Source organism: Pieris napi, chromosome 4 (assembly GCF_905475465.1).
Source record: "Pieris napi chromosome 4, ilPieNapi1.2, whole genome shotgun sequence".
Taxonomy (NCBI): Eukaryota; Metazoa; Arthropoda; class Insecta; order Lepidoptera; family Pieridae; genus Pieris; species Pieris napi.
Genome location: NC_062237.1, coordinates 7,424,089 through 7,451,704, shown reverse-complemented (window position 1 = coordinate 7,451,704; position 27,616 = coordinate 7,424,089). Strand labels below are relative to the sequence as shown.

The following is a 27,616-nucleotide window of genomic DNA, read 5'->3' as shown; positions in this document are numbered from 1 at the left end:
ACCAATGTAATAACCATGTAAAGTCGCGAGTAGTAAAAACAAGGGCTTATATTAAAACAAATTTAGGCACATAATTTTAATGTCAAGAAAAAAACTTAAGAAACAATGTCGACTTAATGTTACAAATTATACAATATACATGTCATTAAACATATTTATGTAAACAAAATAAATACTAGTATATACTATAATGATTAAACCAATTTATATAGTTATAAGGTACAAAAAACTTATATTTGACATCCATTTAAAAGGCAATTAAAGGCACAGTGTGTAATAAAATATCCCTTTCACGGCCTTTATTCATCAACATATAACTGTATCAGACCAAACATATTAAATAGTGGAAACTTACTGACGATATTACTTACACATTGAAAAACAGGGTTGAATTGTTTTAAAAGGTTCCTCATTTCGTATGTTTGTTTTTAGAATTATTAGTACTAAGTCTATGTTTAAGTATCTAAGTACATATAAAGGCCGATTTACATTATCTTAGTGTTTAGGAGAGTGTTTTAGTACAACTTGAAAGGCAAGTTCTTTAGCGTAGCGTTTACATGTTTCAACTAGAGTGCTTTACACTCTCCTAAACACTAAGATAATGTAAATCGGCCTTAAGCTTTTATTTAACATGAAAGTTGTTTCTTTTAACTAAGAGGAATATTAAACAGGGTACTGTCAAAACCACAATAAATAAGGTGGGGTAATCAATGCGTTGTAAACATGATTAAATAATGTGTGAATGTTAGGATTGACACTACCTCTAAAACAAAATTTTCCGAAGGCCCTCAGGTTAACGTTTGAAGTACAAAAATACAAATATAATATGTTACACTTTCCATGGTCTATATTAAATACTGTATAACATGATTGGGTTTAAACGCGTTCAGTTATTAAAATTATTTTGTTTTTTTCTAGGTCTCTAAAAATTCGAATGCCTCAAATTATAAATAAGTGAACGCGACTTAAACCGATAGAATATGTTAAACATTGAGCCATTTGCTTTATATACTATTAAGTACTCAATTCTATAATACGTTTTAAGACTATTTTTTTTAAATAAATAACGCAACTTAATATAGATATCCAAAAAAATCTTTTCATACCTTCATACCAGTTCAGTAATTTATTAGTTATAAAAAAAAAAATTCAATAGCATGAAAAACTGAGTATCTGACGCCTCTGTTCGCGATAAGCTTAAATTACTGCACGGATTTCCATGAGGTTTCTTTAATATATGAATTTTTAGGTTATATAATTTGTTATAAAAGTTGAGTTAAAAATCTATTTTCTCTAAGCAATTACTGAATCAGAAATATTGAGGTATATGTTATATATTATTGTAAATATACTACGTAATAAAGTACAAAAAACTTAATTCAATGGTTAACTAAAGGGTTACATAAACCAACAAAAATTCAGAAAAAGTTCCTTTTCTTGCGCGATACGCTGTAATAGAAAAAAGGTGTTAAAATATGAACATAATAATCTAAATTATGACTGAAAAGACCGTAACTCGTCAAAAGATATATAATTTGAGATAGTTCTTACACTGGTTCAAAAACTAAAGACTATATTTCTTTAAATTTATTAATACAAAAAATACAGTTTAATACAACGACCGTTAAATTGCTTATTACTACTAAGTCTGACTCAGGTACGTCAAAAATGTAATGGATTCTGTTATTCGAGAGTCATAGTTCCTGAATCTCACTAGGACTCTTCTTTCATGTATATTTAATGTTTACTATACAATTCCTTCACATAAGTTTTTTTAGTATTAATATTTTATTTGAGATGTATAAATTTAATCGAAATAGAAATATAACATACCCATTATCAGCGGGCGAAAAGAAGAATCCCCTTGGAGCCTGCGCAGGCGCACGTTGAGGAGAATCCCCCGGACACGCCCATTGAGACCAGTAGTCGCCTGGTAGGCGGAGTAGAACTTGCATAACCTGACGAACATGTTTTAATGATTATTTTTAATATAAAAAAATATAATAATTGATACAGCATCACAACTATAATAATTTATAATTAAAAAAAAAACACTTAATAACTTTGTCACGATGTTTTCCATCGCCAAAAGAAAAAGTACAAATTGCCCACATACAAAAATCCATTATTTTTTGGGACATTCCAGGACAGCCGGGGGGTTCGAACGCATGACACCTGGGTAAGTCCTTAGTAGTCGTGAAATTATCTTTTAAATACCATCAGCAGTTATTGTTAGAAATCGAGAAATAATTTAATAGAGTTGAGTACAGAAATAATTTTTTAAAATATATTATTGTAAATAATATAAAAAACGAAAAAGTTTACTCACGTTAGCCATCTGCGCAGTGACAGTATACATTTCTGGCGCCTGCGTCACCATGCCGTATCCGACCACATTAGGACCAAAGATACGCGACAAATTGTCTATTCCCATCTCACAGTCTGGACTTTCTGCTACCCTGGTATACATAAAAGGCTTGTTCAAATCCTGTCAAAATTTATCTTAAAAGTAGGAGAGATGGAAAAGTTTAATGAGTTTTTTCCATTATTGTATATATAGTTTCATAATAAATCTTTTTCGATTTGATTACTATTTATTGATAACGTTAATCGAAACATCGTCAAACGCGGGACGATTGAACAATCAAGTCAACCATTTTATGATAATATCAATTATACGACCCGCCCGCTATATTTTTAAAGACTGCAATGCGATCATGGTGAAAAAATAAATTTACAATTAGAAATCAGAAAGTAGGAACATAGGAAGATTCAACAGATTCCCAATAAATGTAACACAATATTGATTAACAGTGTTGACAAACCAACAACTGTTCCAAAGTTCACAAAATTTATATTTCTAAACACTTAAAATAATTGTGAAAAAAATACTGATTTGGTATACAATATAATAATGTAGCATTTATATAATTAAGAATTTTAAAACATATTTTAAAAACAAAACAAATGTGCGAAGCAGAATGTATACGTACTCGTATATCTAAATATATCCTATATATAAAGGAATTGTCCAGCACTCAAATAACTTCAATTTGAACCAGTAGGTCCTCAGATCCATAACTAGATAAATCAAGAAGGAAGCTCTTAAAATAAACAATAACTTTTTTAAACTTTGCAATGTTTGTCATTTAGTCTCCGGTTTTACCGATTTTAGCAGCTTACGTTATCTGAAATAATTTAAAATCGCTTCTCTTTTCATAACATTAATGTACTTACTTCTGCAAGTGTAAGATCAAGAAAGCCAGCGTGTCTCTATTAGGCTGTGGCAATTGACTGACTGCTTGTACTATAGATGCGGTTGCATCACTTGGCTCGCTCAGTTTGGCCGCATCAATAAAATCTGCCCACAGTGCGTTTGTCACTAATGGTTCTCGAAGGGAACGTAAGAAGTCTTTTACGCAACCACAGATTACATTAATATCTTCGTTAGCGAGTTGTGGAGAGCCGTGGCCGCGCAGAAATCGTTCCTGAAAAATCATAAAATTTATCCGGCTCGAAGGACCATCTTGTCCCAAAATGCTTTAATATTTTGTTTAAGCAAAATTTTTGTAAAGTTTTTTTTCAAGACGTATTCATTTAACAAGGGAAATAAAAGAAATTTAGTTTAGTAATCTGCGTAAGGAATGTGTATGCGTAAATTAGTTAAGCAAGTATGAAAAGCTACTACATATAAATAATAATTAAGATTAAATTTCAAGTAATAGTATTTTTGGCTTTGCTAGTCATTAACAAAATTTAGTCTACCTAAATAACTAATTTATATACGTTCCTACCTTAAGTCGTTTAATTTCCTTATCAACAGCGCTGATGCGATATATGCCGCGTTCGGTGAGCCCTCGTTTCTCGATCTCATTAACGCAGTGAACAAGTAACGCCGGTACCATTGGAGGCGTGGATGGAGCATAGTCAGATATACACCCTTCCTGTTAGATATTTTAGTCATAAAAAATCTTATATTATCGAAACAATACTTTATACCGTTTTATTTTTGCTACAAAAAAATAACAGTAGTGTAAAAAAATAAAAATTTAATTTAATAAAACAGTTCCAAGTCTTGGAATCTCTAAGAAATTTAAAAAAAAAACTCCTCTTTCACTCCTCCTAAAAAATTTATCTACACTGTTGAATTATAAGTACATTACTGTTTAATATAATAAAAGAGGTAAGGTTTTTTGAGGGTTATTATAAAGACACTACTCAAATCAAATTGCATTGTATAGTAATAAATTATACTACTTATAATTATAAAACTACAGTTTTTGTAAGTATCACTCAATCACACACCAGAGAATAGAAAGTACATAAAATAAAATTCTGCCTTTCTAAAATATATAAATAGAATGCATTACCAATTTCATGTTTTATCATCATATATGTAGTAATATAGTGTAGAATAAGGCACCTCTATATATGTAGTTACTTTTTCTTAAGCATATTAAATAATCCAGTGTTTTTTTTACTAAAGGATAAAATGCTACCCTCAGAACTTATAACTAACAACACCAAAACATAAAAATACAGAAAACAATCCTTAATATCTTTAAGCAACATTCTAGCTTCACACGATTGGAATGAGGATAGAATGCCTATATGTGTAGATAGATATACCTATATATATATGTGTAGATAGATATACCTATATATATATGTGTAGATAGATATACCTGGTTATGCAACAGTCTTCCAGGCGGTACACAGGGTAAAGGCAGAAGCGAACGGCAATCTGCGTGCGCCGGCGCACGGCAGCTCTCACAACGAACGCCCAGCTTAGCGAATCCGATTCTGTTAACACATTAAAAGTTTTAAATTATTTTCGATCGAGCACATTGCACGTATAAATAATTTTGATTTAATTAATTAATTAATTGCATTAACAAACATTAAACAAAGCATTTTTGCATTAATTGAATGCATCTAATAAAACAAGCTGAAATATATTTGATAATTTCAAGGCATTTAAGTTCTTCTAAGTTAAGACTCCTTTGCAGTTTATATGCAAATTGCTTTGAGGCATAGTTGGTTGGTATAATTCTTAGGATAAGATTCAGATTTTGTTCATGGTCTAAAAAGTATACTAACGGCTTCCCACAGGGCGCACAAATCTCCCGCTTATAGAAAGTCTTGGCCACAAAGTTGTGCTGCCTGACTCTTACTCGAGGGGAACCAAACCCAGCTGACAGAACGGAAGGAGTGCGTTGTGGTAAGCGACCGTTGTCCGATGCACTCTCAGAATCTAGAATTATAAATCCAAAATTAATGTGTTGAACAATAAGTTATACCTAAATCGCAACATATCGTAAAAAAAAAGGTGTGAGACAAGAGACCCCCTCTACCTTAGTTGTTTACTGCGGTTCTTGAAGGGGTTATAAAAGTCATGATTGGGGTGACTTAGGAATAATTATATATGGCCAAAGACTAAATCAAATAAGCTTTGCCAACGACTGGTGGTTACGACGACTAATAACTGATAACTCTGAATCATTGCAATTTTACATTGCGCTATTACAAGATCTTGCCACCAAAGACAAGAGAGATTGAGTTGATAATTAATGTTAAACAACTAAAATGACAAACAGATAGACGAGATTAGAAACAGAACCAACATCTATGTCAACAATTAAAAGAGTATGTACAATCCTATATTTACTTTGGACAACTTGCATGATTTCAAGACCAAATGGCACAGGAAATCGATAGAAGGATCGTAAAGCCTTTAAAAAGGTACTTGCCAATACTCACATACGATTGCCAAAGTTGGGCCATTACACAAGTAATGTAAAATAAACTGATTACCTTCCATAGGGGCACGGAGGGAAGCTTTCTAGGATAAAGGAGAAGTGACAAGAAGAGGGCCACAAACATCAGAAAATCACGAATTGATGATGTTGTTTAAAAAGTAGACAACTTAAATGAAAGTGGGCGGGCCACGTCACAAAAGATAAAATAGATAAGTTGACAAGGAGAACCACCAAATGGATTCCCAGAAAGCTTATGGTAAACCTGGAAGACAGCTCAAAAGGCGGATGACATATGAAGGGTAGCTGGTCTACTTTGGGTTGAGGGTGGCCAGGGACAGATCGGGGTGGAAGAAGCTGGAGGAGGTCTATGTGTCTGCAAGACACACTAACTTCGAACCAAAATAAATGTTGATGTGTTATAATTATTGTTAATCAATAATAAAGGCATTTGTATTGTACAATAAGTTGGAAGATTCAAGATGCCTTTTGAAAGTATCCTTTACCATTGTATCATTCCAAAATTCTTCTATAACACATAGCCTTGCATTGTGATCAATATAGATTACTTTGTTAAAGCATAGAAAAGATATCTCTGCACTTACCAGTTTTAGGTGGAGCTGAGGGTGTGACAAACTCCTGTGGAGGCTGCATTCTGTCCGAGCGACGCGAAGATTTTCGACGCGGAGTAGCTGCTTCGTCACTACTCTCTGATATTGGTTGCTGAAAATTTTAATTGCAAGATATTACTTTTTATGAAACTAAGGGTAAACCATTAGACAAGTCACTTAGAATTACAAAAAGCCTCCTCCTACGGAAATCTGTCTGTTAATATTTGTTTAAGTATGTGAGGTGGTGTGGTCTTTTATTGAAAACCTAAGTTGTATGGGTTTGGAAATATCGAATTCTAAATATATAAAACTGGTTTGAACTTGCTTCAGACAAAAAAAACAATTAATTATAAATGCATAACAGAAATCCATTTTCATTTTCATTTTCCACATTTGATAGCAAAACCAAAAGTAAAGTAAGGTCATGTCAGAGAGCAATGGAGCGCAGTATGCTAAAATTAAAAAGGATGCACAAAATCAGACACGAAACAATAAGAGAAAGAACTAGAATTACAGATGCCTTAAAGCATGCACTGAAGCTAAAATGGAAATGGGCAGGACATATATCTCGCTTGAAAGATGATAGATGGACACTTACAGCTACCAAATGGCTAGGTCCAAGGGGAAAAAGGAGAGTTGGCAGACCTCAGAAACGCTGGGTCGATGACATTGTCCATGTTGCCGGAAAAGAATGGATGATCAGGGGTCAGGACAGAGAGGACTGGAAGCGGCTAGAGGAGGCCTATACCCAAGATAGGGATCCATACCTAGGAAAATAAAATATGGTACTAATAATACTAACATTTATTTCAATATTAAATTACTAAATAATATTACATATACTGTATTACTAACCACATTAACACAAAATTTTTTTAGTTTAGTTGTATTAGCATGTAATGTAAATGGTATGGAACGTAATAAAGGCTTTATTATTATTATAACAGAAATCCAAGAAAGACGGTGTAATGAAGATTTTCTTAATTCCACAACTCAGCTTTAGCTTAGCTATTCATAACAGACATTATTTCCTGCTGTCACATGATTATGAAGACAGGAAAAAAACAACCAGTGGTGCTACAACCTCTAATTCTTATCCTCAGATTTTTGTATCCGTTTTGTTATCATTTTATTACACATTACTAATTAGAAAAACTTACAAAGTTCTGTGGTGGTTTAAGGTCGTGTGAGGTAGGAGCACGCTCCAATGTGAGCGTAGTAGTAGCCGTGGCTAGCACCTTTCCACCTTGCAGCTCTACTGTCTATTAAACAAACAATAAAGTCATTAAAACATTTTAGTTAAAGAGATAAGAAACAATATAATAGCAGTCAGTATGTATGGAAAAAATCTTACATATATTTAAACCTAGTCAGTGCAGCATACCACTGAAGCTTCAAAAGCTTTGCTGTCTACCTTACCATTATTACCATAAAATATTGAATCTAAAAAAGCCTACCTTAGTTGCAGAAGAATTAGTAGATGATCGTCGTTTCTTGTTAGCCGGAGGATTCTCTCGTACAGCCCAGCTGCCACGGTGTGCCCAAGAGCGATGAGCTGATGCCATGGACTCATCTAAGTCATCCTCAGAACGGGAATATGACATTTCAGATAAGAGAGTTCCTAGGAGAAAGTCAATAAAAATTGAACAAGTAAAAATGAAATGTCAAGAATTAGTAAATTTTATGTTCATGGATGTGGTTAGCACTGTGTCCGATTTGTAAATTCTCATGCCAATTTTACATTTGTATACATATTTTGTATTTGTCTTTTTAACATGTGTAATGTGTGAGGTGATGTGAGAGCATAAAATAAAGTAAGGTCTTTTACTGACATATTTCAGAATACTAATTTTGAGAATAGTTTTTATGAGACACTGTTTCCTTCATCTTTCATAATACACATAAATTTCTGTAACTTCTTTACCATTGTTACCATAAATAATAAGAAGTGGGTACCTGGTTAATAACCATTAAATTATTTAATTTATTGATAACTACTAGTTATAAATAAAGTACACTACAGTACCTGTAGAATTAAGATCATGTGCTCCATTGATTTTGGTGTTAAGATCCTGCTGTGCAGTACCATTGAGAAAGGCCAGCTTATTGAGTGTTTCATCATTTAACTTAGTTCTATTATCTTTAAACAATAGATCTCGGGCCAAATCCAATAATTTATTCTAAAAAAACAAATTTTATATTAACAGTGCCCTATAGGCTAATAAAGCTTATTATTCATTTTAATTAAAGATAAAGAATCACTTAATTATTACTCCTTGCATGCTTGATGTAAATACTAGATGTTTTAATGAGTTACAAAAAAAAAACCACCAGTAGCAAAATTATATTTGCTTGACTTGGTTGCACGCTGTACTCTGTGTATTATCAAGTTAAACTTACCACTTCATTATATTTTTTTAACACAATATTTCGTTCCCTTTTCTCTCCATCAAGCATTTTACGAACATGTGCAAATTTAGCCTCCCATTTAGATAAAGTTCTCAACGCCTCATCTAGCTCTGTTTGAAGCCGAGCAGCCTCTGCTTCTGATGCGGCCCACTGTTGTCGTACCCATTCCGTTTGCTTTACATATGCTAGAAAACCTATAAAAAAAAAATTGCCGACTTCATTACTTATTGAATGATATGACTTAATTTGTTTATTGGTCATAATACAATAATAAAGAGATGATAAGATGCGATTAAAAGTATTTACTATGACAGATTCTATGAAATCTTCGAAAGTTTAAGGATATATATTAGCGAAACGGAAAAAGTGTATTGATCGTTACATATAACACATATAACGGCTTACGAGAACATAACTTTCAATTTTAAAAATGTAGCAGCGAATTAAGAAAAGATAATACTTACATTCTTCAACTGTTCCATCATTTAACACATTGTTTAAACGATTAATATCATCGAACTGGGCGGCTAACGATAGCGTCCACTTCGTCCCGCCTTCTAATCCATCAGAACTCATCTTAAAATATTATATGACCATTAATTTACCCGCTAACAATACACTTGACTTTTGTAATATATAACCATAACAGTCCAGAAACTTTCAGTAAATATTGTTTTACTGCAATTAAGTTATTAACCATCGAAAACTAATAATTAATTGAATATTGAAGGTGAAGAGAAAATTAAAATAACGACCTCACAAAATATGTCAAAAACCAACCGTTGTTTACTTTTTAATGTATAACCATGATTAGGCTACAAGTCTATTGGCATATTTTGGCACAATCGTTGCTTGATGTTGCCAGTTGCTATATGCCAAATACAGTAACGTGGTTGAAGTAGTTTTATCCTACTAATGCACCAGTTATTACACAAATGCACTGAATACCGACACAAGTAGGCAGGAACACATCAATTATATATTTTTAAATTAACAGGACTTCGTAACACGTTTACTAATAGATTCATAGACGAATACGCGCAGAAGCGCATAAATTTCCCAAATGTGAAGGTAACGTCAAATTCAATTTATGATAATGTCAATGTCAATGGGACAGCAAAAGAAATTTCAAATTAATATCAATTGTAAATTTGCATTTGCAATGACGTTCCGCTGAGAGTGGTTGTCTTCGTGCGGGTCTTTATTGGCGTAATATTATTGTGAGACATTAATTGTTTCCGATTCTATCAGCGGCCGTTCGCTAGTTTCTAGCAATGGCGGACGAAGATAATACCTGTGACGATGGCACTGATTTGAAGGCGGGCCAGGCTTTCCGCTTACGAGGCCGAAAAGGTGCCCTGAAGAAGAAGAATGTTTACTTGGTGAAGGATCACAAGTTTATGCCAAGGTTCTTCAAGCAGCCGACGTTCTGTTCCCACTGCAAGGATTTCATATGGTGAGTGTTGTAGTTATTTTAGTTAAATATCATATCAAGGCACATTAAAAATAGTACGTGTTTACAATGGTAAGGTGAGATCAACGCACGGTTTCCTTAAGATAACATTTTGCCATGGTATAACAGAAGAGTCGTAAAATTAATTTGGTGCGTGGATGTGTACGTTAGCATCGTAGCAAACAATTAGTATTAACACGCTTGTTGTGAGACCTTTTATGATTTGGCGCACGACGAGGCGGTATTTTGTATTCTCTTGTTTAAATATTAAAGACATTATTTATTATATAATTTAATCTGATAAAAATCTGGAAAATATATCAAAATCATATTGGAAAAAATGCGACCCATTTTACAATATGCTTATTTCACAAATTATGTGTTGTATTATATTAATTATATGTAACATTATTTTTTAGAATCAATGTATATTCTAGTAAACCATAGCAAATAATATTTCTGAATAATTTTAATGTATGCTCCAAATATTTGTAAAAAACAATGCATCGGCTCAATGTTCAATGCAGACTTATTTCATATTAATCTTATCTTATAATATTTAAGAAATGAGACCATAATGTTTTTATATATTTATTAAAGATGGTAATCCTAATTTAATCAATATAAGTAATGAGATATAATTTTAATCCATATGGGAAAATTTATTTCTTCGTTATATTCTTTAGAAACATCAATGTTGTACTATGATATAATTGTAAGGGGTTTATTTTTAAACATGGGCTTATTAGCTTTTCTTAATACATATTTTTTACTTGTAATTCATTTACCTAGTTTATCTTTAACAAATAAATAGAAGTTGATAACCCATTTTTCACTACATTGATGTTGAAAGCAACTGTTAATGTTTCATTCAACAGATTAAAACATATGTATATTTTCAATATATAAAAGGCAAAATGCAACCAGTTATTATTTTGGTATAAGTATAGATTTTTGTTGGATCATAACTCGTATAAGTAGTTTTCAAATAACATGATAATGTATTAAAACTAGTATTTTATTAACCTGTAAGAAAGTTCTATAAGTTGAACCTAATTATACCAATTAATTATCTTATAATTATATTTTACACTGATAAGTTTCGTATAAACTTATAAAAAACTTATTTTATATCTGAGATGAGCATCCCCCACTTTCGTAATTAGTAGCTGCTCTCTTTTATATTAAAGGTGTCACTTATTACTAAAATTAGTATGTATTAGTTATTTTACATGTATTTATAAGACGTTGCTCTAGTTACGCTAATTTATTATGGAACAACAAAAAACAATAAAACGAATTTCTTTTTATTGTAAAATCTCTAAAAACTGTTATTTTGATGTATTCGTAACAATATCAGTCTCAACATTTATCACATCTGTTGCATCTGTTCGCGATAATCCCAAATGAACGTTGTAGAATTTCAGTTAATTTTCACACTAGAGACACCGCGCCTTTATGTATTCCTTTTGTTTATTCCATTAAACAAATAAGGTTAATTAATTAATGCGTTTATCATGCGACATACATGTAGTAATCCATTATGTGGAGTGTGGACTGTCGTAATCCTTATCACACTTTATTTTAAATCATTAATAACATTTGTAAATTAACGGAAAAATTCTTCTTATTTCTCAAAATACAGTATAATACTTACACAGTTGTAAGTTTTTGTTGCAGCTATGGGCGGCGGTTATCTGTTTATTCAATCTGCTCGTTAGCTCCTGTCTCATAAAAAGAAAACAAAACAGTAAATTACACGACTCTACAAAAAAAATTTCGTTCTTTGTCCTAAAGTTTATACTATTATTTTCCAGTTAGTTATGCACAAAAACGAAAAGAAAATACCTTTTTTCGGTATAAAGTTTGCTTTTGTGATAGTTATAATAATAATACAGTAGTTATAGTTGGTTGAGGATATGCTTACAAATTTTAAGGCCATGGGCTGCAGGATGTCATTAAAAGTACATATGCTGCATGCTCATTTGGATAAATTTAAAAACAATATGGGAGCCTATTACGAAGAGCAAGGAGAACGTTTCCATCAGGACATCATGAATTTTGAACAACGCTATCAAGGCCAATACAATGAAAACATGATGGGCGACTATATTTGGGGTTTATTGAGAGAAAGTAGCTATGAACATAAAAGAAAAAGTAAAAGTGTGCACTTTTAAGTTATTTTCCACTTTTCTGTAAGCTAATTTGATAGTAAAACTTAATAAAAATAATAAACATTTTTATTTCAATAGTTTTATTTTCAATCAAAAATTAAAATCCGAGATTTTTAAAAATTTCGTTCAATCAGTCTTCTAAGCACAAAAGCAAAGTTTTTCATGCCATATATTTTTTCCGTCTTATTACGACCTAAACTACCGAAATTTAATGCTTTGCAATCAAAGTCAAATTTCACGTTTGTAGTTGTTATCAGTTTCTCTACTGTGATTGAAAACCTCATAATGAACCGAGCACGTCTTAGACCCCAAAATGAGATATGTCAAGCAGACATGCTTGATCGCTTGTCCATAAATCAAAATTATTAGTGAAACAGATTTTAACCTGAAGCGAAGTCCCTTTACGGGATAGCGCCTCTGGATTCTAATCTGTATATATGTATATGTGTTAATTTTTTTCTGCTACTCTCTTATATTTCAACTGCTATCTGTAAATTTAAGAAACTATATTGCAACAGAGTTTTGTTAAAGCATCCGTCCTCTTACCTCTGCCTAAATATATCTCTAAAAATATTTCGATGTACATTCTAAAATAAAAATAAAACTTGAAACGAATATATTTCTAAATGTCCGCGAAATTGTGAACGAGCGAGCATGATATGTAGCTCTGTATGTCGTAATAGTGATATAAAAGATATGTGGTTAATATGACATATATTGCATAGTTTTTATTTACGACCGGTTTCGACAGATTTAGTATACCTGATATTTTTGGTAGTCATTCGTCTTATGTACTAAACTCGGTGAATTAAAATAAGTTCGGATTGCCAATGTTTCATTTTAAAATCTTTTATTAAAAAGCTATTTTCTATATGTCGTAATCACTAATCCTCATAGTTTGTTTATAGTTTCTGTGTTATCTTTCCGTTAATCTAACTGTATACGAACACTTAAGTTCGAATAACCTACGCAAAAAATTACGAATTATTTTTAATGGAATATAAAGTATAACTAACTATTCAATGCTTTATAGATAGATTTAATAGAAATAATATAGGTTAAGGTTGTAATTTATTATACTTTTAAAGTAAAGGGGTTAAAAATACTTAATTGTCTGACCGCTAAATTATCCAATTTAGAGTCGAAAGCATTACAATGATATTACCATCAAAATTGTTGCCGTAATATTATCGAATGCGCAGGTCAATATATTGAAATGGGTTCATAGTTAATACAAATGTTTCCTTGGTTGCGGTTTTACCCAAGTTGAGTCATCATGTTCCCTACTGTCGAAATCACACCAGCCTAATAAACACGTTATCTTAACTATGTAACTTGTGTACAGAAGACAAGAGATAATTCTTTGAAGTGTATGGTTTTCTTCAAAACTTAATATTTAGGAGTGCTTTTTCAAAATGAGTACTCTAAGAGTCCTAAAGGATCCAGGTCGTATTGGTTCAGAAACACATAGACGGACAGCTGGTTAATTGAAAAACAAATGCTTTTTATGAATGTTACTATAATATTAGAGAAGTCAATAAAACACTCGTAATTTCATTTTATGATACACAAGTACATGAAATACAATGAACGTATATGAAGAAATACATTAACGTAAGTAATTAGATATTTCAATCGAGGTTTCTTGATTAAATAGAGATAAAAGAACCTTATTTATACCCTCTGATATTAGATTTTTTCATTTAGTATTTGTGTCATAATTACGTTTAGCCCGAAGGCTTCAGAATTTTCATCAATTTGCTTAATGAGGACGGACAGGGATGATTTTTTCGTGTTTTCTCTTAATCTTAAATTTGTTATAATAAAACGTTGTACGAAATTTAATTATTAAAGAAATATATTTATGTAAAATAATTATTTCATTTTAAAAGACTACGATTAATTCCACAGGTTATCGTATTTTGGCGTTTGTTTATTTAATGGGTCTAATTTGTCTTAGGTTATGAACCAATAGAACTTTGTAGGGAATTCACATTAGTTAAGGTTGGGTAAAAGCTGAATGTTATAATTTAAGAATTTTAAGATAAAGAGCCCCCCCGTCAACCACTACCACGGCGGTTAGACACATTCTTTTTGTTTCTTCTTGTGCGCATGCCATTTATTCATTTAAGTAAAGATTATCTTAATAAACCTAATCAAATAAAGTAATATATTATATAAAACAAACTAAGGCTCCTCCCTCGAAAGGGACTTGTTTGTGTTATATATAAAATATTTTAAGAAAATCAAGTCAATATTAATATAAAGTGAATCCAGTTTAAATAAATGAAGAAATATCAAAGATTAGTAGGACCTATCGGTACGGAAAATTAGCTAACCTATAAAATGTGCAATTTTGTCTCATTGTCTTTGATTAGGAACCAAAAATAAAGAGCTATTTTTATGAGCAATATTCGTGCTGATAGTCCTTATCGTATGTCGTAAATGTTGTTTAATCACATCTTTAAATGAAAAATTTCAACTAAGCTGTTAGGTTGAGTATTATGCTAGATTTATATAAATTAATAAAAATATACACAAATGTTATGCATATCATGTTTTAATTAAAAACGTTGATCGTGTTTCAGGAAATTTAATATTATAGATTTTTAGCAATACACAATTTTAATATTGCCCGTACCTTATGTCTAAGCATACGAGATATCTTGTTGCTAATTCGTTAGTAGTCTGTAGGAGCAACCGAAAATACTTCTCCAGCTTAATCTAATGGTTCAAGTATTTAACGATCGCCTCGTGACTCTGCCCTTGCGATCTATCAATCACTGCGGCTACTGATTGATTATCTCTAAAATGGTTTTATATAACCGATGATACAATATTTTATTACGATAATTAATTACTTTAATCCGATTCTAGAAATATAAGCGATTTGAGGCAATGTTAACAAGGTATGTTTCGTTCATTGAGTATGTGTTTATGTTTCATCACTTATAATTTCATTATTAATTGTTATACATCGTTTATGTATGAATGCCTGTGTACGGCAGTTGTTACAGAACTTAGATCATTTTCCTTTTTTCATACTGAAGTCGCACGTAAAACACATATTAAGAACGGAAGTTCAAGCCATCAGTACCAAAATACTTAAATTGAAATTTAAAACGCTATTTAGGTTATTCAGGTCATTAGGACTCTCAGAGCACATCAATATTAATTAGTATTCTCGAATAAAATGACTCCGATTATCCGTAGCCTTCGACCATGGTCTGTGCCTATATCGTAAAGTTATACATACCTATTTTTTTTAAACTGGAGCCGTCGCTTTTGATATACGAATTAACACTATACCTAAAACATACTCAGTTTCAGTTAGATGAAAGGTTTTCAACTCGAAAGTCTCCGTGATTAAATGTCAGCGCCGAGTGCTCTTAATGTGAATGTGTGCATCTTGATGTATGAGATATGTATGAAACATATTTAGAATTTAAATTATTCCGTTTTAGCGTGTTTCAGTTGATTCTTGACGTTTCTTAAAGGTTATTTTGATCTCTGTTATAAGTTTGTATTGTACGATCTTTGTATTTTGTACTTGGGTGTGTAAAGTTGATACTAGGAAAAACGTTTTTAGAGGTTAGCAAAAAAAATCCCATATGAACAAACAAATCAATATAATTTACAGTACAAAAATATGATTTTCTTTGCTGTATCTATTGGGCTTTGCATACTAATAATTGGGAGTGTTAGGAGCTCCGGAGGAGCTTAAAATAAGATCGTTTTATCAAAGATAATATTTCTTTTCATTTGAAAGTGCGTAATTATTTTGTCGTATTAACTCGCTTCTACGGAAGTACATATCATATTTTTAAATATGAATTGAAACGAAACTTCAGGCAGCTGTCGACATGTCTCGTAGATCATTTATCTTGTTCAGACAATAGTTACGTTAGAGTAATGAGTCATGATGCCAATGGTAGCCTTATCTAATAATTATATGTACTTTGAGATTTGACCTTGACTATTTTTGTTAGTAAGGCCTTGTTATTCTAAATAGTTAATTAATATTTTAAAACTAACGTATGGCAAATGTTGTATTAGATTTATCTCGACATCAATATCTTTACTAATTGCAGAGCATATAGAATTCATTTTCAGTTGTATTAAATGCCTTAATTAAATATTAAAGTTTGTTCCTTTAGAGAAAGGGACGTTCACGTTTCATGGTCATTTCGATTACATGAATACATGTTTTTTTTTAAATATTATTCTTACGTTATGTTTATAATAGAACCTAGTAAACCGGACCAAAAGTTCAAACTTAAGGCTAAAAACTCTGAGGTCACTATAAAATTACAAGAGTATGACAATTACCTACCACAAGATTTGATGGTAAATTTATTAATCATTATTAATTTATATTTATTTCGTGTTTTTAAAATTGCAAAACAACAACAATAGGTAACAACGCTATATAACCGGTATCCGCAACAAAGCGATGCATACGTATTGTTATATTTCGTAGTTGCGTGCGCGCAGACGCGGACTAGGTCACGACGTTTTAGATACACTACTGTTTCCGCTAATTTGACTAATATGCATGCATAAAAGGTAATTAATTAAATAGTTCGTCTTATTTTTTCATAAAATATTGTTAGCTCAAATAACTAATCACCTGCCATTTCAGTACAATGGAGTTAGAGTGGTGGCCATGACTTATATAATTCAAATTTGGTTCAATATCAAAGACACTTTTCCCCAAATTTGAAAACTCATCATGCATTATATAGTTTGAATAATTTTGGTATATGAAAAGTACCAAGACATACAATCAATAGATTTTTTAATGATTTTTATTGCGAAGGGCCAGAATAGGGTTGAAGGCAGAAGGCAGTAGTTTTCGGAACATGCGATTGGATTAAAATAAAAATTCTATGACTATGTTTGTCCATTACTATAATAATTTGCACTATAGTAGTAGTGTTACAATCGCTATAATGTTAGTAAAGGTATATCGGTAAGGTATGTTTGTGGTGTGGTGTAAAAATATGGTAATCCATTGGAGATTATACTAAGTGTCATCACAAGCTTAATGAGCTTGTATACGTTGCAACACTTGATCAGTTAAGAGTTCTGTCTTTCACTTTAAAGTTTAAAGAACTTAGTACCTAAATATTTAGTTGGGGTATTTGCATAGAATTAGGAATATAGAAAAGATGTATTCGAAAGAAAAAATGTTTTTATTTTAATGGATTTTTAATCTTATTGAGAGAAGTTCCTTTGAACGACACAAACTCTGATTAATACTCGTTATCTAGTACTTCTCTGCCTGGAACAAACAGTAGTAAATTAAAGTAAATACAATTCTCACTTATGTAAGTTTTTATAGAGCAAATTCTCATATTATGTAATGTGGTACCGCCGTAGTGATACCGATACTCACGCTAGATGGCTTGTGATCACGTTGCCAGCGTTTTGAGAATTAGCACACTCTTTTGTTGAAAGGGCTCTAAGTCGAATTTGTTAGGAAATACCTCGACGGGCTGTTGGATCCCGCATTTCCGCATACTAGTGATGCGCGGCAAAAAGTGTTAAATTTATTTTCAGTATGCATAAAACGATGAAACTATCAAAATTCCTAAACTGTATCGCTTATAAAACGGCCAGCTGTAATAAATGGTATTCAGTAAATCAACGGTAGCAAATGTGGTCAGTCACACAGAAATACTGGACAATAGAACATAAATCACAACCAAGAATAAACACTGGCTAGACGAGTCAATCCTATAAAATAAATTGAAAATATAACTAGATTTGTCGTAAAGTTTATTGCTATAGTATTTTGTCTGTTATGTTTTAGTTTAAACTAAGTTGAATATCTAAAATATTTTTGAAGTTATACTTCTTTGGTCGCGTTAGGGAAATATGATGAGAGTTAATTTTTACGATGCGCGCGCACACCGTCACATAAAACCGAAACCCTGAAGTTATTAAGCATAGTCAACATTTTAAAATAAAATATCTTTTTACGCCAAAGAAGTATAACTTCTAACGCGTGTACACAAGTACACATGCATGTTTTTTTTAAATATTTATTACAATAAAAAAAACAAAACATTTTAGATTAGATAAATGAATCATATGACAATTTCTTAGTTATAAGTACTGAATCTTTATTAATTTGTGACTTTAGTTACCAATCTGCAGGTCTGCTGTCTAAAACCGATACTTATAATTCCCTATATATAAGGAATTGTCACTCTAGCAAAACTCGACGACATGTGTCAGACATAAGGCTCACACCTACTTCTCTATAAAATAATAAAATATCGAACAAACGTATCCTGATCAATCCTGAGATTGGCCTTAGCGAAGACACAGGCTTGTGGCTCCACTAGATTAGTATTAATTATTTTTCAATAATTTCGTCCTTTATAAACTTCGTAAACCTGGCGAGAAAACTCAGTATTAAATTTAGAACCGCTATTGAAGATACATTATTTCTAGGACCACTGCGTTGTAGCGTTAGTAAATTAACGATGACTTCTAAAAGTGTCTACAACCGGAGGTTAGGAATTACGTTCCATTTGATAGTGTAGATTTCCGTACCGCAGTTATGTAGTAGGTACTTTATTTAATGCGTGAAAATCCTAGCCATTCCAATGTCGGGGTTTTCCACGCTTTGAAAAAATATTGAACGCATAACCTTAATAACTACAGCTTATCTTTTATTTCTTTCATATTCCTCTTTATTCATATTTGTCCTTATTCAATCGTACTAAAGCCTCAAACAATTTCATATGAAAGTGTCATTGAAAACAAACGATATAAATGTTATTAAAATTAGTTGATTAGATAGAGGCTTTGCCTAAATGAAATTTAAATACAAGAGATACATTGTTAGATGTTAAATTTTACAAGATAAAGTGTTTCGAAGATGTTTCAGATTGAGTGTGGGTCAAGTGCTTTAAGCAAAACGTTGTATTAATAATGTGAGGCTTAAGAGTCTAAGGTCTAAGAGTAAAGCAATACAAAAATATTTAATCATAGCACCTAATTGAATTTATTGACATTGTAATAATACTTTTCTTAGAGGAATGTTCGTATTAAAACGGGCTGATAGAGAACTTGGCGTAATTGAAGTTTCTAGCGCTTTCAGCATCAATCTTAAAATGTAAGAGATTACGAATACGGCGCATACAGTTTCTGAAAGGAATCGCCTTAGTTTGTGACAGTCGCTTACAAAATACGTAAGAAGATATATTTAGCCTTGCTTTAAAATATAATAGTATTAAACTTCAAATACATTCGGGCGGTTAAATAAATAATGAAATAAAAGCACCTTGTATCGATGTCCATTTGTACGTTTGATTGCGCCGCTCTTTCACGACCTGTGATCAATCATTCATTGTGTCGAATGTCATACGAACAGTAGGATGTTTTATTGTATACGAGACGATATCGTTTGCAAAAATCTGAAAGCTGCTGATTACAGTTTATTATATAAATAACGTTTTGAATATTTAGTTTTATTTTAATTAATTTATCCAAATATTTATACTTAAATAACCAAACCAATAGGCACATCTATATAGGAAAAAAAAAACTACATAAACTACGACACTGAACAGTAAAATATTTACAAAATACCTTTTTCTACCGCTATAGGAATTGACATAAAGCAAATATTTGGTCAGTTCACTTAACGGACAATTAAAAAGACCCGTAATTCTATAAAGTTTGTTTGGTATTTCAATGTATTGTGTATTGTGTGCCCTTTTCAAAAGGTTAGTTCTACACCTAACATAACCATCAGGCACCCTGACTCTGAGGCTTAGGCACTGGAGTATCGCCGGATTGCTTTCCTTGCCATGTAGAAATTGTATGAGATACATCGAAAGCGCAAATTCTTAGGGCACTCTGAGCTTGAGATGGTAAAATCGGTACACACCGTATAGTGTAGAATAAAGGTTTTAAGTCTATATTAACAATTAACGTAATACGGTTTACCGCCATTACGTATTACGTATTTTACATCTATAAATAGTTGGCTTGTCTGTGGTGGATCGCGTATCTTCTATATTGTATCCGATACGATAAATATCTTAATATCCTATCGGACACTATAAAACCTGACTATTGCTGTATCGAACAATTAGCCTTATTTGTTACACGGTATGTCGTGTTGAATATGAGATGGTTTGATAACTGCTTGTATTTAATGCAAGAATGTTGTCTGTTCTGATTGATTAGTAATTATATAAGTGTCTTTTAAACCAACACTGGGGGCTTAGTTAAGATGCCTTAACACTAGTGTTTGTAGAAAGTCGAAAACTATATTTGTATGAAAACGACAGTTCGTGTCCACAAATTTTCATACATATCCCCTCCATACAGATCCCTGATCGCTTAATATGGAAACCCTTAGCTATTCTCGTAAATAATAGTTTTCTATTTGTTTATTATTGAGAGAATAACAGTTTATGCATCCATTCAATATTCATGACTGCAGCCTAGAGAATGTAAGTATGTGTCATGATTTTATACAAACCATTGTCTCCTAATAAAAACAACGATTATAAACCATCTTCGGCTGATTTGTTTTAACAGGTGTACGCCAATCACAGTTCTTAGTTGGCAGGAGTAAATTATGTTTTCCGACTGTTTAGTTATATAGTTAAATTCCTTACTTCGATGGCGTTCCAAGACAGCGCTTCTTAACAAACTTCTTGTCGCGCACTGCACACTTTATGAAACCGAACTGCTACGACGTGGAGGCCGGCAACGCACATACAAACCTCCTGGAGTTAAACACTTAACTTTAAGTGACCCGCCAACTCGTTTGTCTCCTGTCTCATTAAAAATATAAGTAAGTCGTTATTGTAGTAAGGCTTGTCTTATTTAATAAAAATATAGAAACTTTTTATTAGGAAGAGTATTTAACGGTATAGTTTTTGACATAAATTTTTATTTTACCTATACCTAAAACATACTAGATACAAAATTGGCAGACTTAATATATAAGTGAACCGTTTTCTTAAATATTTATTCCGCTTAATGACTAGACATAACATAGACAACATTTATTACTAATAAAACACACATAGAAACACAAAATAACAATAATAAAAAAATATAAAAAAAATAATGATAGATTCAGATGAAATGAAACATTAGATTAAACTAGTTTTTTTCTATTAAAGATTAACGTTCCTTTTAAGTAATTAATGCGTGAGTGTTGTGGTAGAATTGGCCCTGGCTCAGCATAATGCTGAGGAGCAGACTGTTCCACAGCGCTGGTCATTCTGCCAGAGACCACAGCAGCTAGTTTGCGCCTCAGTCGCAAAAAAAGAAAAAGAATGTAATAAATTTAAAAAACTTAATAGAAAAAATAATATTAGTAAAAGTTAGCAGTGTAAGTAATGAAGTCTTGTGTAAAAATAAGTAGTAAATAAAATAAAATTAAAAATAAGAATAATTGTTAAGAAATAGATAAATAAATATTTTTGGGCGGATTAAAAACTAAATTACGTGGGATTTTTGTAGAGTATCTAGATGTTCTTTATGACTGCGACGAAAATTTGATTTTAGTTGAAGATTTTCAACGGACTACTGCTCTTAAAATAGCTATATAATATGTAACCGCTTAAGCTAACCGCGCGATTCTAAATTCAGCCGTTCATCATAATATTGATTTATGAAGTAGCTCTGTACCGCAGGTAAAGTTAGATTGAGCCTCGAAACTTTACAGTTCAGTTCATCTTTGTGGTCCTTAGTCTTTGTGTCAATAAACTAAGACTCCTTTGAATCTTATATTGGCAGACTTGCATTCGAATAAAACGAGATTCATACTAATGTTAAGAATAGGTAAAATTTGTGAGGTTGTAGGGGGTTGTCACGGGATGTGCTTAACCGCCGGCGCCACTTAAATGCCGGACTCTATCATTGGGAGTGTCAGGTTAGCTTCCTGCACGTGTGCCCTCTGTTCCATAAAAAAAGGATTTTGTTAGAAATAGCTATCAATAGAAAGCCACGATATTTGTGAGTGTCACTGACTTCTTCGAGGTCTTGCCAAGTATGTCGAAGAATAAACTTTTTTATTGTGTGTTTTATTCTTATTCCATATTTGAACTGAAGTTATTTATTACACATACATTTACAACACGACAAATAAGTTATACGATAACTTGACGCCTTTATGTCTGTGGTGTTAATGGGAACATTTCGTCCAACCCCTATTGCTCAAGTACCTACTACAGAACCATGTTGATATGTTACTAATTTTCAGATAGTACTAAACAAATTATACTTACAGTATAATTTCACGCCAAAGTGTCCTTTGCTACTTATATTAAATCAGCTGTTTGTCATCGAATCAATAGATTTTGTATTTAATTTTTTAGGTTTTTGTTTGTTAGGTGAGCTTACTCTGTAACTTTCAATAGCAATACCGACGGCGATTCCTTTCGCAAAAATGAGTAATCCTACCGCGCGATTTCAAGGTTGCGACACGGTTTGCAATTACTATTTTGGATAATTCTTTTCTGAATATTTATTGATTTAAGTACTAAAATCTAAATAACCTAAGATGAGTGTTTTGAGTGCTCTATATGTGTGGTTAAGGTGTCTCTTTACTGTACCGGGGAGTGGTAAGGCGCATATAGAAAATAACATTCATTTGTTTTTTTTCTATATTATGCGGTTTGGCACTATATGCGATAATTTACTCTAAAAAAAAGCATTGCTTGTAAATTTTTAGTCTTGTTATATATATCTATCTCTGTCTTTTGTCTTATCGTAATCTTTCAAGATAAAAGACGATGAAACTTTCCACTCCATTCTGGTGTTTTAAATTACTTTCAAACAAAGCTTTGCGTACGTGTTAACATAAAAATGTTAACTTATTCTGATGAACTTATATTGGTGAATTATGTTTACATTCAAATCAATTTAAAAAAGCGATTGTGTGAAAAAGGTACACTGTAAAACTATATTAATTCCATTAGTGTACGTTACGTAATACCTTATTAAAATCTACAATTATTTGGGTTCGTTTAAAGTAAAATTTCTTAGGATGTTTCTGTTTACCCATAACCAGCACAGTTTTGCAACTTTCTATTCAAAACGCTTTAATTTGAATCCTCAAGTGCAACAGAAATATTAAAAGTAAAGTTAATAATACCATCAAGTCGGCGGTTTTTTATGTAAATTATTTTAAAATACAACAGATTATTATTACATATTGAAACTCGCTAACGAGTAAATCATTTCAAAGTGAATAACAGTTTTAACAGAAATTTTGTAAAAAATATTTAATTTATAGAGGAATAAAGAAATTTAAAAGATCTGATATTATAGATATAGCTGAAGGCTATTATGTGACGAGATAGGGCATTGACTCGGGATCGGGATAAATAAATCTAATATATAAAATTCTCGTGTCGCGGTGTTTGTGGTTTAACTCCTCCGAAACGGCTTGACCGATTCTCATGAAATTTTGTGTGCATATTGGGTATGTCTGAGAATCAGACATCTTTTTTTCATCCCCCTAAATGTTAACCCCTAAATTTTTATTTTTTAATTATTAGAAATTTTATTCTGTTTTTTTTATGATACAGCATTAAAAAATACATACAACCCCTAACTTTCACCGCTCTACGATCAACCCCTATTTTTTTTATTATAAATGATATACATGACAAAACGACGTTTGCCCGGTCAGCTAGTATATATTATATAATAGTATCAATCGCTTATACTGGGAAAAAGTAAGGCGCAACTGCGTTTCTCTGTTTTCCTTACATTATATATATTATATCTTACGCAACAACGTGACAGCGGAATTTATAGTCCCAAGACGATTTCAGACAGTACTTAAATATTTTATGCATTTGCAAATTATACCTACCAGGTATTTGAAAATAGGCACACCTCTCTCATACAAAAGGATACGGAGGTCTGCTGATTTTTATCAACTAAGTATTAAAATTTGTGTAGATTATATGAAACTTTGACTCAAACTCAAAACTAGTGAGTTTGAGTCAAAGTTTCATGGGAGAAGAGAATGGTTAAAATATTCTTCGATGTTTGAGAGCGCTAAAGACAAGGTACAAATTCGAGAATAAGCCTCATTCATGGTTTAACACGATAAAAATAAGCAGTTTCGAAAGCAAAGTCATTTCAATTTAATGCATAGTATTAATTAGTTTGCATTTTTTGCTGTACGATAAGCTTGTATTGTAACTATAAAACGATTCTCATATTAAAATTTATTATAGATATGATCTATGTTAATTGTTTCCCATACTCAATTAGTGAACATGTCTGATGTTATTAAATTAATCGTAATTAAAATCTTCTGTCGCGTCGCTCTGAATATTATATGACTGAAATTTGATTTGTGTGAGAATAGTCTTTTCATTAATTTCAAACATCATGTATTTTTTTTTAAATATCAGATTGGAATGTTCCTTTTCAACAACATGTTTACAATTACTTTAAATTTTAATATCAGGTTACAAAAACATAATTTCCCGGCTTTTATGCTAACGAATTAAACTTGAGCACAATTTTCTTAAGATTTATGTGTTATTGATGTTAGTATCGCGATCAAAAAGCCTTGAATAAAATGAAAATATAATATTACGTACTTAAAACGAGCGCGCTCACATTTCACACGTTTTAATTTGGTATACTGTATTTAATAATCATATAAAATATATTCAATTTTAATAAACTGCATCAGTGCTTTGAATTAATTGCGTTAGAATCCTAGTACTAATAATAATCATTTGGTTCAGGTGCAGAAGTCTTTATTAAGAATAATATTCAGAGTTTCGATGTAAACATTTTTGGTATAATATCGTTAATACATAATAATAAATAACTTAAGACAAGTCATGAGGAAATACGTCATATATGTATGCAGTAACAAAAAATATTAAATTGGGTCTGATTATTAATATATTTATTTCCTTTTACGCAGAAACAGTATTAGTTCTCAGCCGAGATGACGCTAGAGTGTTTTCGATGACGCATTTCTAGCCTGTTAAGAATATTTTTTTATACACTAACAATTATATTGAATACTGGTTCGTCCGACCGTGACCTTTGGACGCATACTTGTATAATGTATATTATTTATTATCATATTTAGTACATGTATATTGCCATTGTGTTGAATGTGACGACTTTCGCTTGTAACCTCACGTTTTTTAGATTGGCGAACTATTGCACTAAATATTGTTTGAGTAATTTAAGCATTTTTTTTACATCTTTGACTTGAATATAAATATTGAAGTAAAAGTTGATTTTAATATGAATAACCCTCCGTTCATACGAATAATGTTGCGTTAATACGGAAATAACTTAATTTTAACCGTATAATAATGTTACTGTACAAATATAGTAACATTATTATTTAACTCTAGTGAAACCGCATTTTTCCTTGAACTTGTCCACGTGGCCATTAAGAAATTTAGTTATGTTATTACTCAAGCATTGAGTGCTTCTAATTATATTTTGTATGACGTTTTTTTATGGTGTTTATAAATTTATTAAATTATAATGTAAAACTTTTCTGATAGTTCTAACTTAGTACACATACGAGTATGTAGGCTATTTTTAAATCTCTCTTATTGTAGTACGGAAGGTAGCAACGTTTTCGAGAAAGAATTTCAGGTCAGCTGATTTTGTGATATGTCTTCCTTCTTGCACTTCCGGTTAGAGTCTGGGCAATCTGGCTGGCGGTAGCGGTTGCGTTCATTAGTGCGCATCCTATCTGTCCAGGTAATAATCCTGGATTTTAAAAGCATTTTAAGAAGCGTAATTTTTAATTTTTCCTTTTTAAATTCGTCTACCTGACATACTTTTTTTATTGCCAGACATTTTTCCCATTGCTAACTATGTGCCAGACGCGATTTTAAGTTTTATTTTTATAAAAATTTCAAAGTATTTTAAAATGTCTGTAATTTTAATATTATGTTATTTAAATATAAGAAAAACTGAAAATGAATTTGCCAGACATTAATTCGATTGTTAAGTCTTGAATTAAATTAAACCTGACATACTTTTTTTATTGCCAGACATTTTTCCCATTGCTAACTCCATTCCATCCAAGTCATTGTCAGGTAGACAATGCTTCATCATACTGCAATACTTTATCATTTTAATTCAAGACTTAACAATCGAATTAATGTCTGGCAAATTCATTTTCAGTTTTTCTTATATTTAAATAACATAATATTAAAATTACAGACATTCTAAAATACTTTGAAATTTTTATAAAAATAAAACTTAAAATCGCGTCTGGCACATAGTAGAAGTGCAAGAAGGAAGACATATCACAATATCAGCTGACCTACAATTCTTTTTTTTCAAACGTTGCTACCTCCCGTACTATTGTTTGAAACGTTTCTATAGTCAGACAATATGTATTTTAATCCGAATTAGTAATGATTTTCCTTAATTAAAACTCAATTGACTTGTGCCCTTATACCATAATATAATAACAGGATAAGATTCTTAATCTTTACATTCGTATTCTAGCTCCTGACGCCACGACCGAACTGGACCACATATTAGTTCTTTTTTATTATTTTAACGTGATTACTGCATTTATATATTTTATATTTATACTCTACAATCCAAGAGTTATAGCTGAATGACTATTTGCTCTTAATATTAGAATAATGGTAATGCTAGCTTGAACTTGACCGAGAAAACGGTATCATTAGGAAAATGAAAAATGGAGCTAAAGGTCGGAATACCTGTCAAGTCCTACTTTAAATCCCATTAGCGAAGGGTACCCCGACACTTGAAATAAAACCGAATACGCTCTCATTAAAGATGGATTACAAGAGAAATTCAAATTCAAAATCTACCTGCTTTTGATGTGAAATATTTTGTTTTACAATATTTATACAAATATGCGATCAGTATGGATTATTGAAGACACGAGTACAGGAAAAATATTTATTATATTCAAAAATATTTACAACTAAGAAACTACAAAATGTATCTAAAATATAATTGTTTTTTAATAACAGTTCGAAATTATTATCTTCTGTGTTAAAAAAAATACATAAAATCAAAGCTAATCCAGACTAGGGAGTAGGGATGCATCCGATAAAGATATATCGGCGATACTTTTTTATGGCGGATACAACAATACTTTTCAAATTTCGCGCTTTAAAAAAGTAATGTAAATGCGCATCATGTTTGATTTAGTTCGTTGCAAACGAGGCACATACTATCTAT

The 27,616-nt window shown here is 31.5% G+C and overlaps 2 protein-coding genes across 3 annotated transcripts in view; one reads left to right on the top strand and one right to left on the bottom strand.

Moving 5' to 3' along the window:
* Positions 1 to 915: 915 nt before the first annotated feature.
* On the bottom strand, positions 916 to 10,190 carry LOC125048597 (rac GTPase-activating protein 1-like). 2 transcript variants are annotated; one of them, XM_047647345.1, is made up of 14 exons: positions 10,071 to 10,190; positions 9,241 to 9,352; positions 8,768 to 8,970; positions 8,394 to 8,547; positions 7,825 to 7,988; positions 7,528 to 7,629; positions 6,362 to 6,479; positions 5,101 to 5,254; positions 4,686 to 4,803; positions 3,795 to 3,944; positions 3,238 to 3,488; positions 2,330 to 2,459; positions 1,834 to 1,958; positions 916 to 1,449 (listed from the first exon to the last, which is right to left on the bottom strand). In XM_047647345.1, the coding sequence occupies exons 2-14, from the start codon at positions 9,350 to 9,352 to the stop codon at positions 1,419 to 1,421; spliced, it is 1,812 nt and encodes a 603-aa protein (XP_047503301.1). In that variant the 5' UTR covers positions 10,071 to 10,190; the 3' UTR covers positions 916 to 1,418. The 2 variants fall into 2 exon arrangements, with proteins under 2 accessions (XP_047503301.1, XP_047503302.1); XM_047647346.1 differs by lacking the exon at positions 10,071 to 10,190 and adding an exon at positions 9,557 to 9,575.
* LOC125048596 (protein kinase C, brain isozyme) overlaps positions 9,920 to 27,616 on the top strand; it is a 124,451-nt gene continuing 106,754 nt past the window's right edge. Inside the window, exon 1 of the mRNA XM_047647344.1 lies at positions 9,920 to 10,232. Within this exon, the coding sequence (XP_047503300.1) occupies positions 10,051 to 10,232 (182 nt within the window). The 5' untranslated portion in view covers positions 9,920 to 10,050. The remainder of the gene's footprint in view (positions 10,233 to 27,616) is intronic.

Excerpts from the sequence above, each read along its gene's own strand:
- LOC125048597 (XM_047647345.1), bottom strand. The coding sequence starts at position 9,352 with ATGAGTTCTGATGGATTAGAAGGCGGGACGAAGTGGACGCTATCGTTA. Across the intron at positions 7,989-8,393 it reads ACATGATCTTAATTCTACAG|GAACTCTCTTATCTGAAATG; the intron begins GTACTGTAGTGT and ends ACTTTCTCCTAG. Across the intron at positions 1,450-1,833 it reads TTTTCGCCCGCTGATAATGG|CGTATCGCGCAAGAAAAGGA; the intron begins GTATGTTATATT and ends TTTCTATTACAG.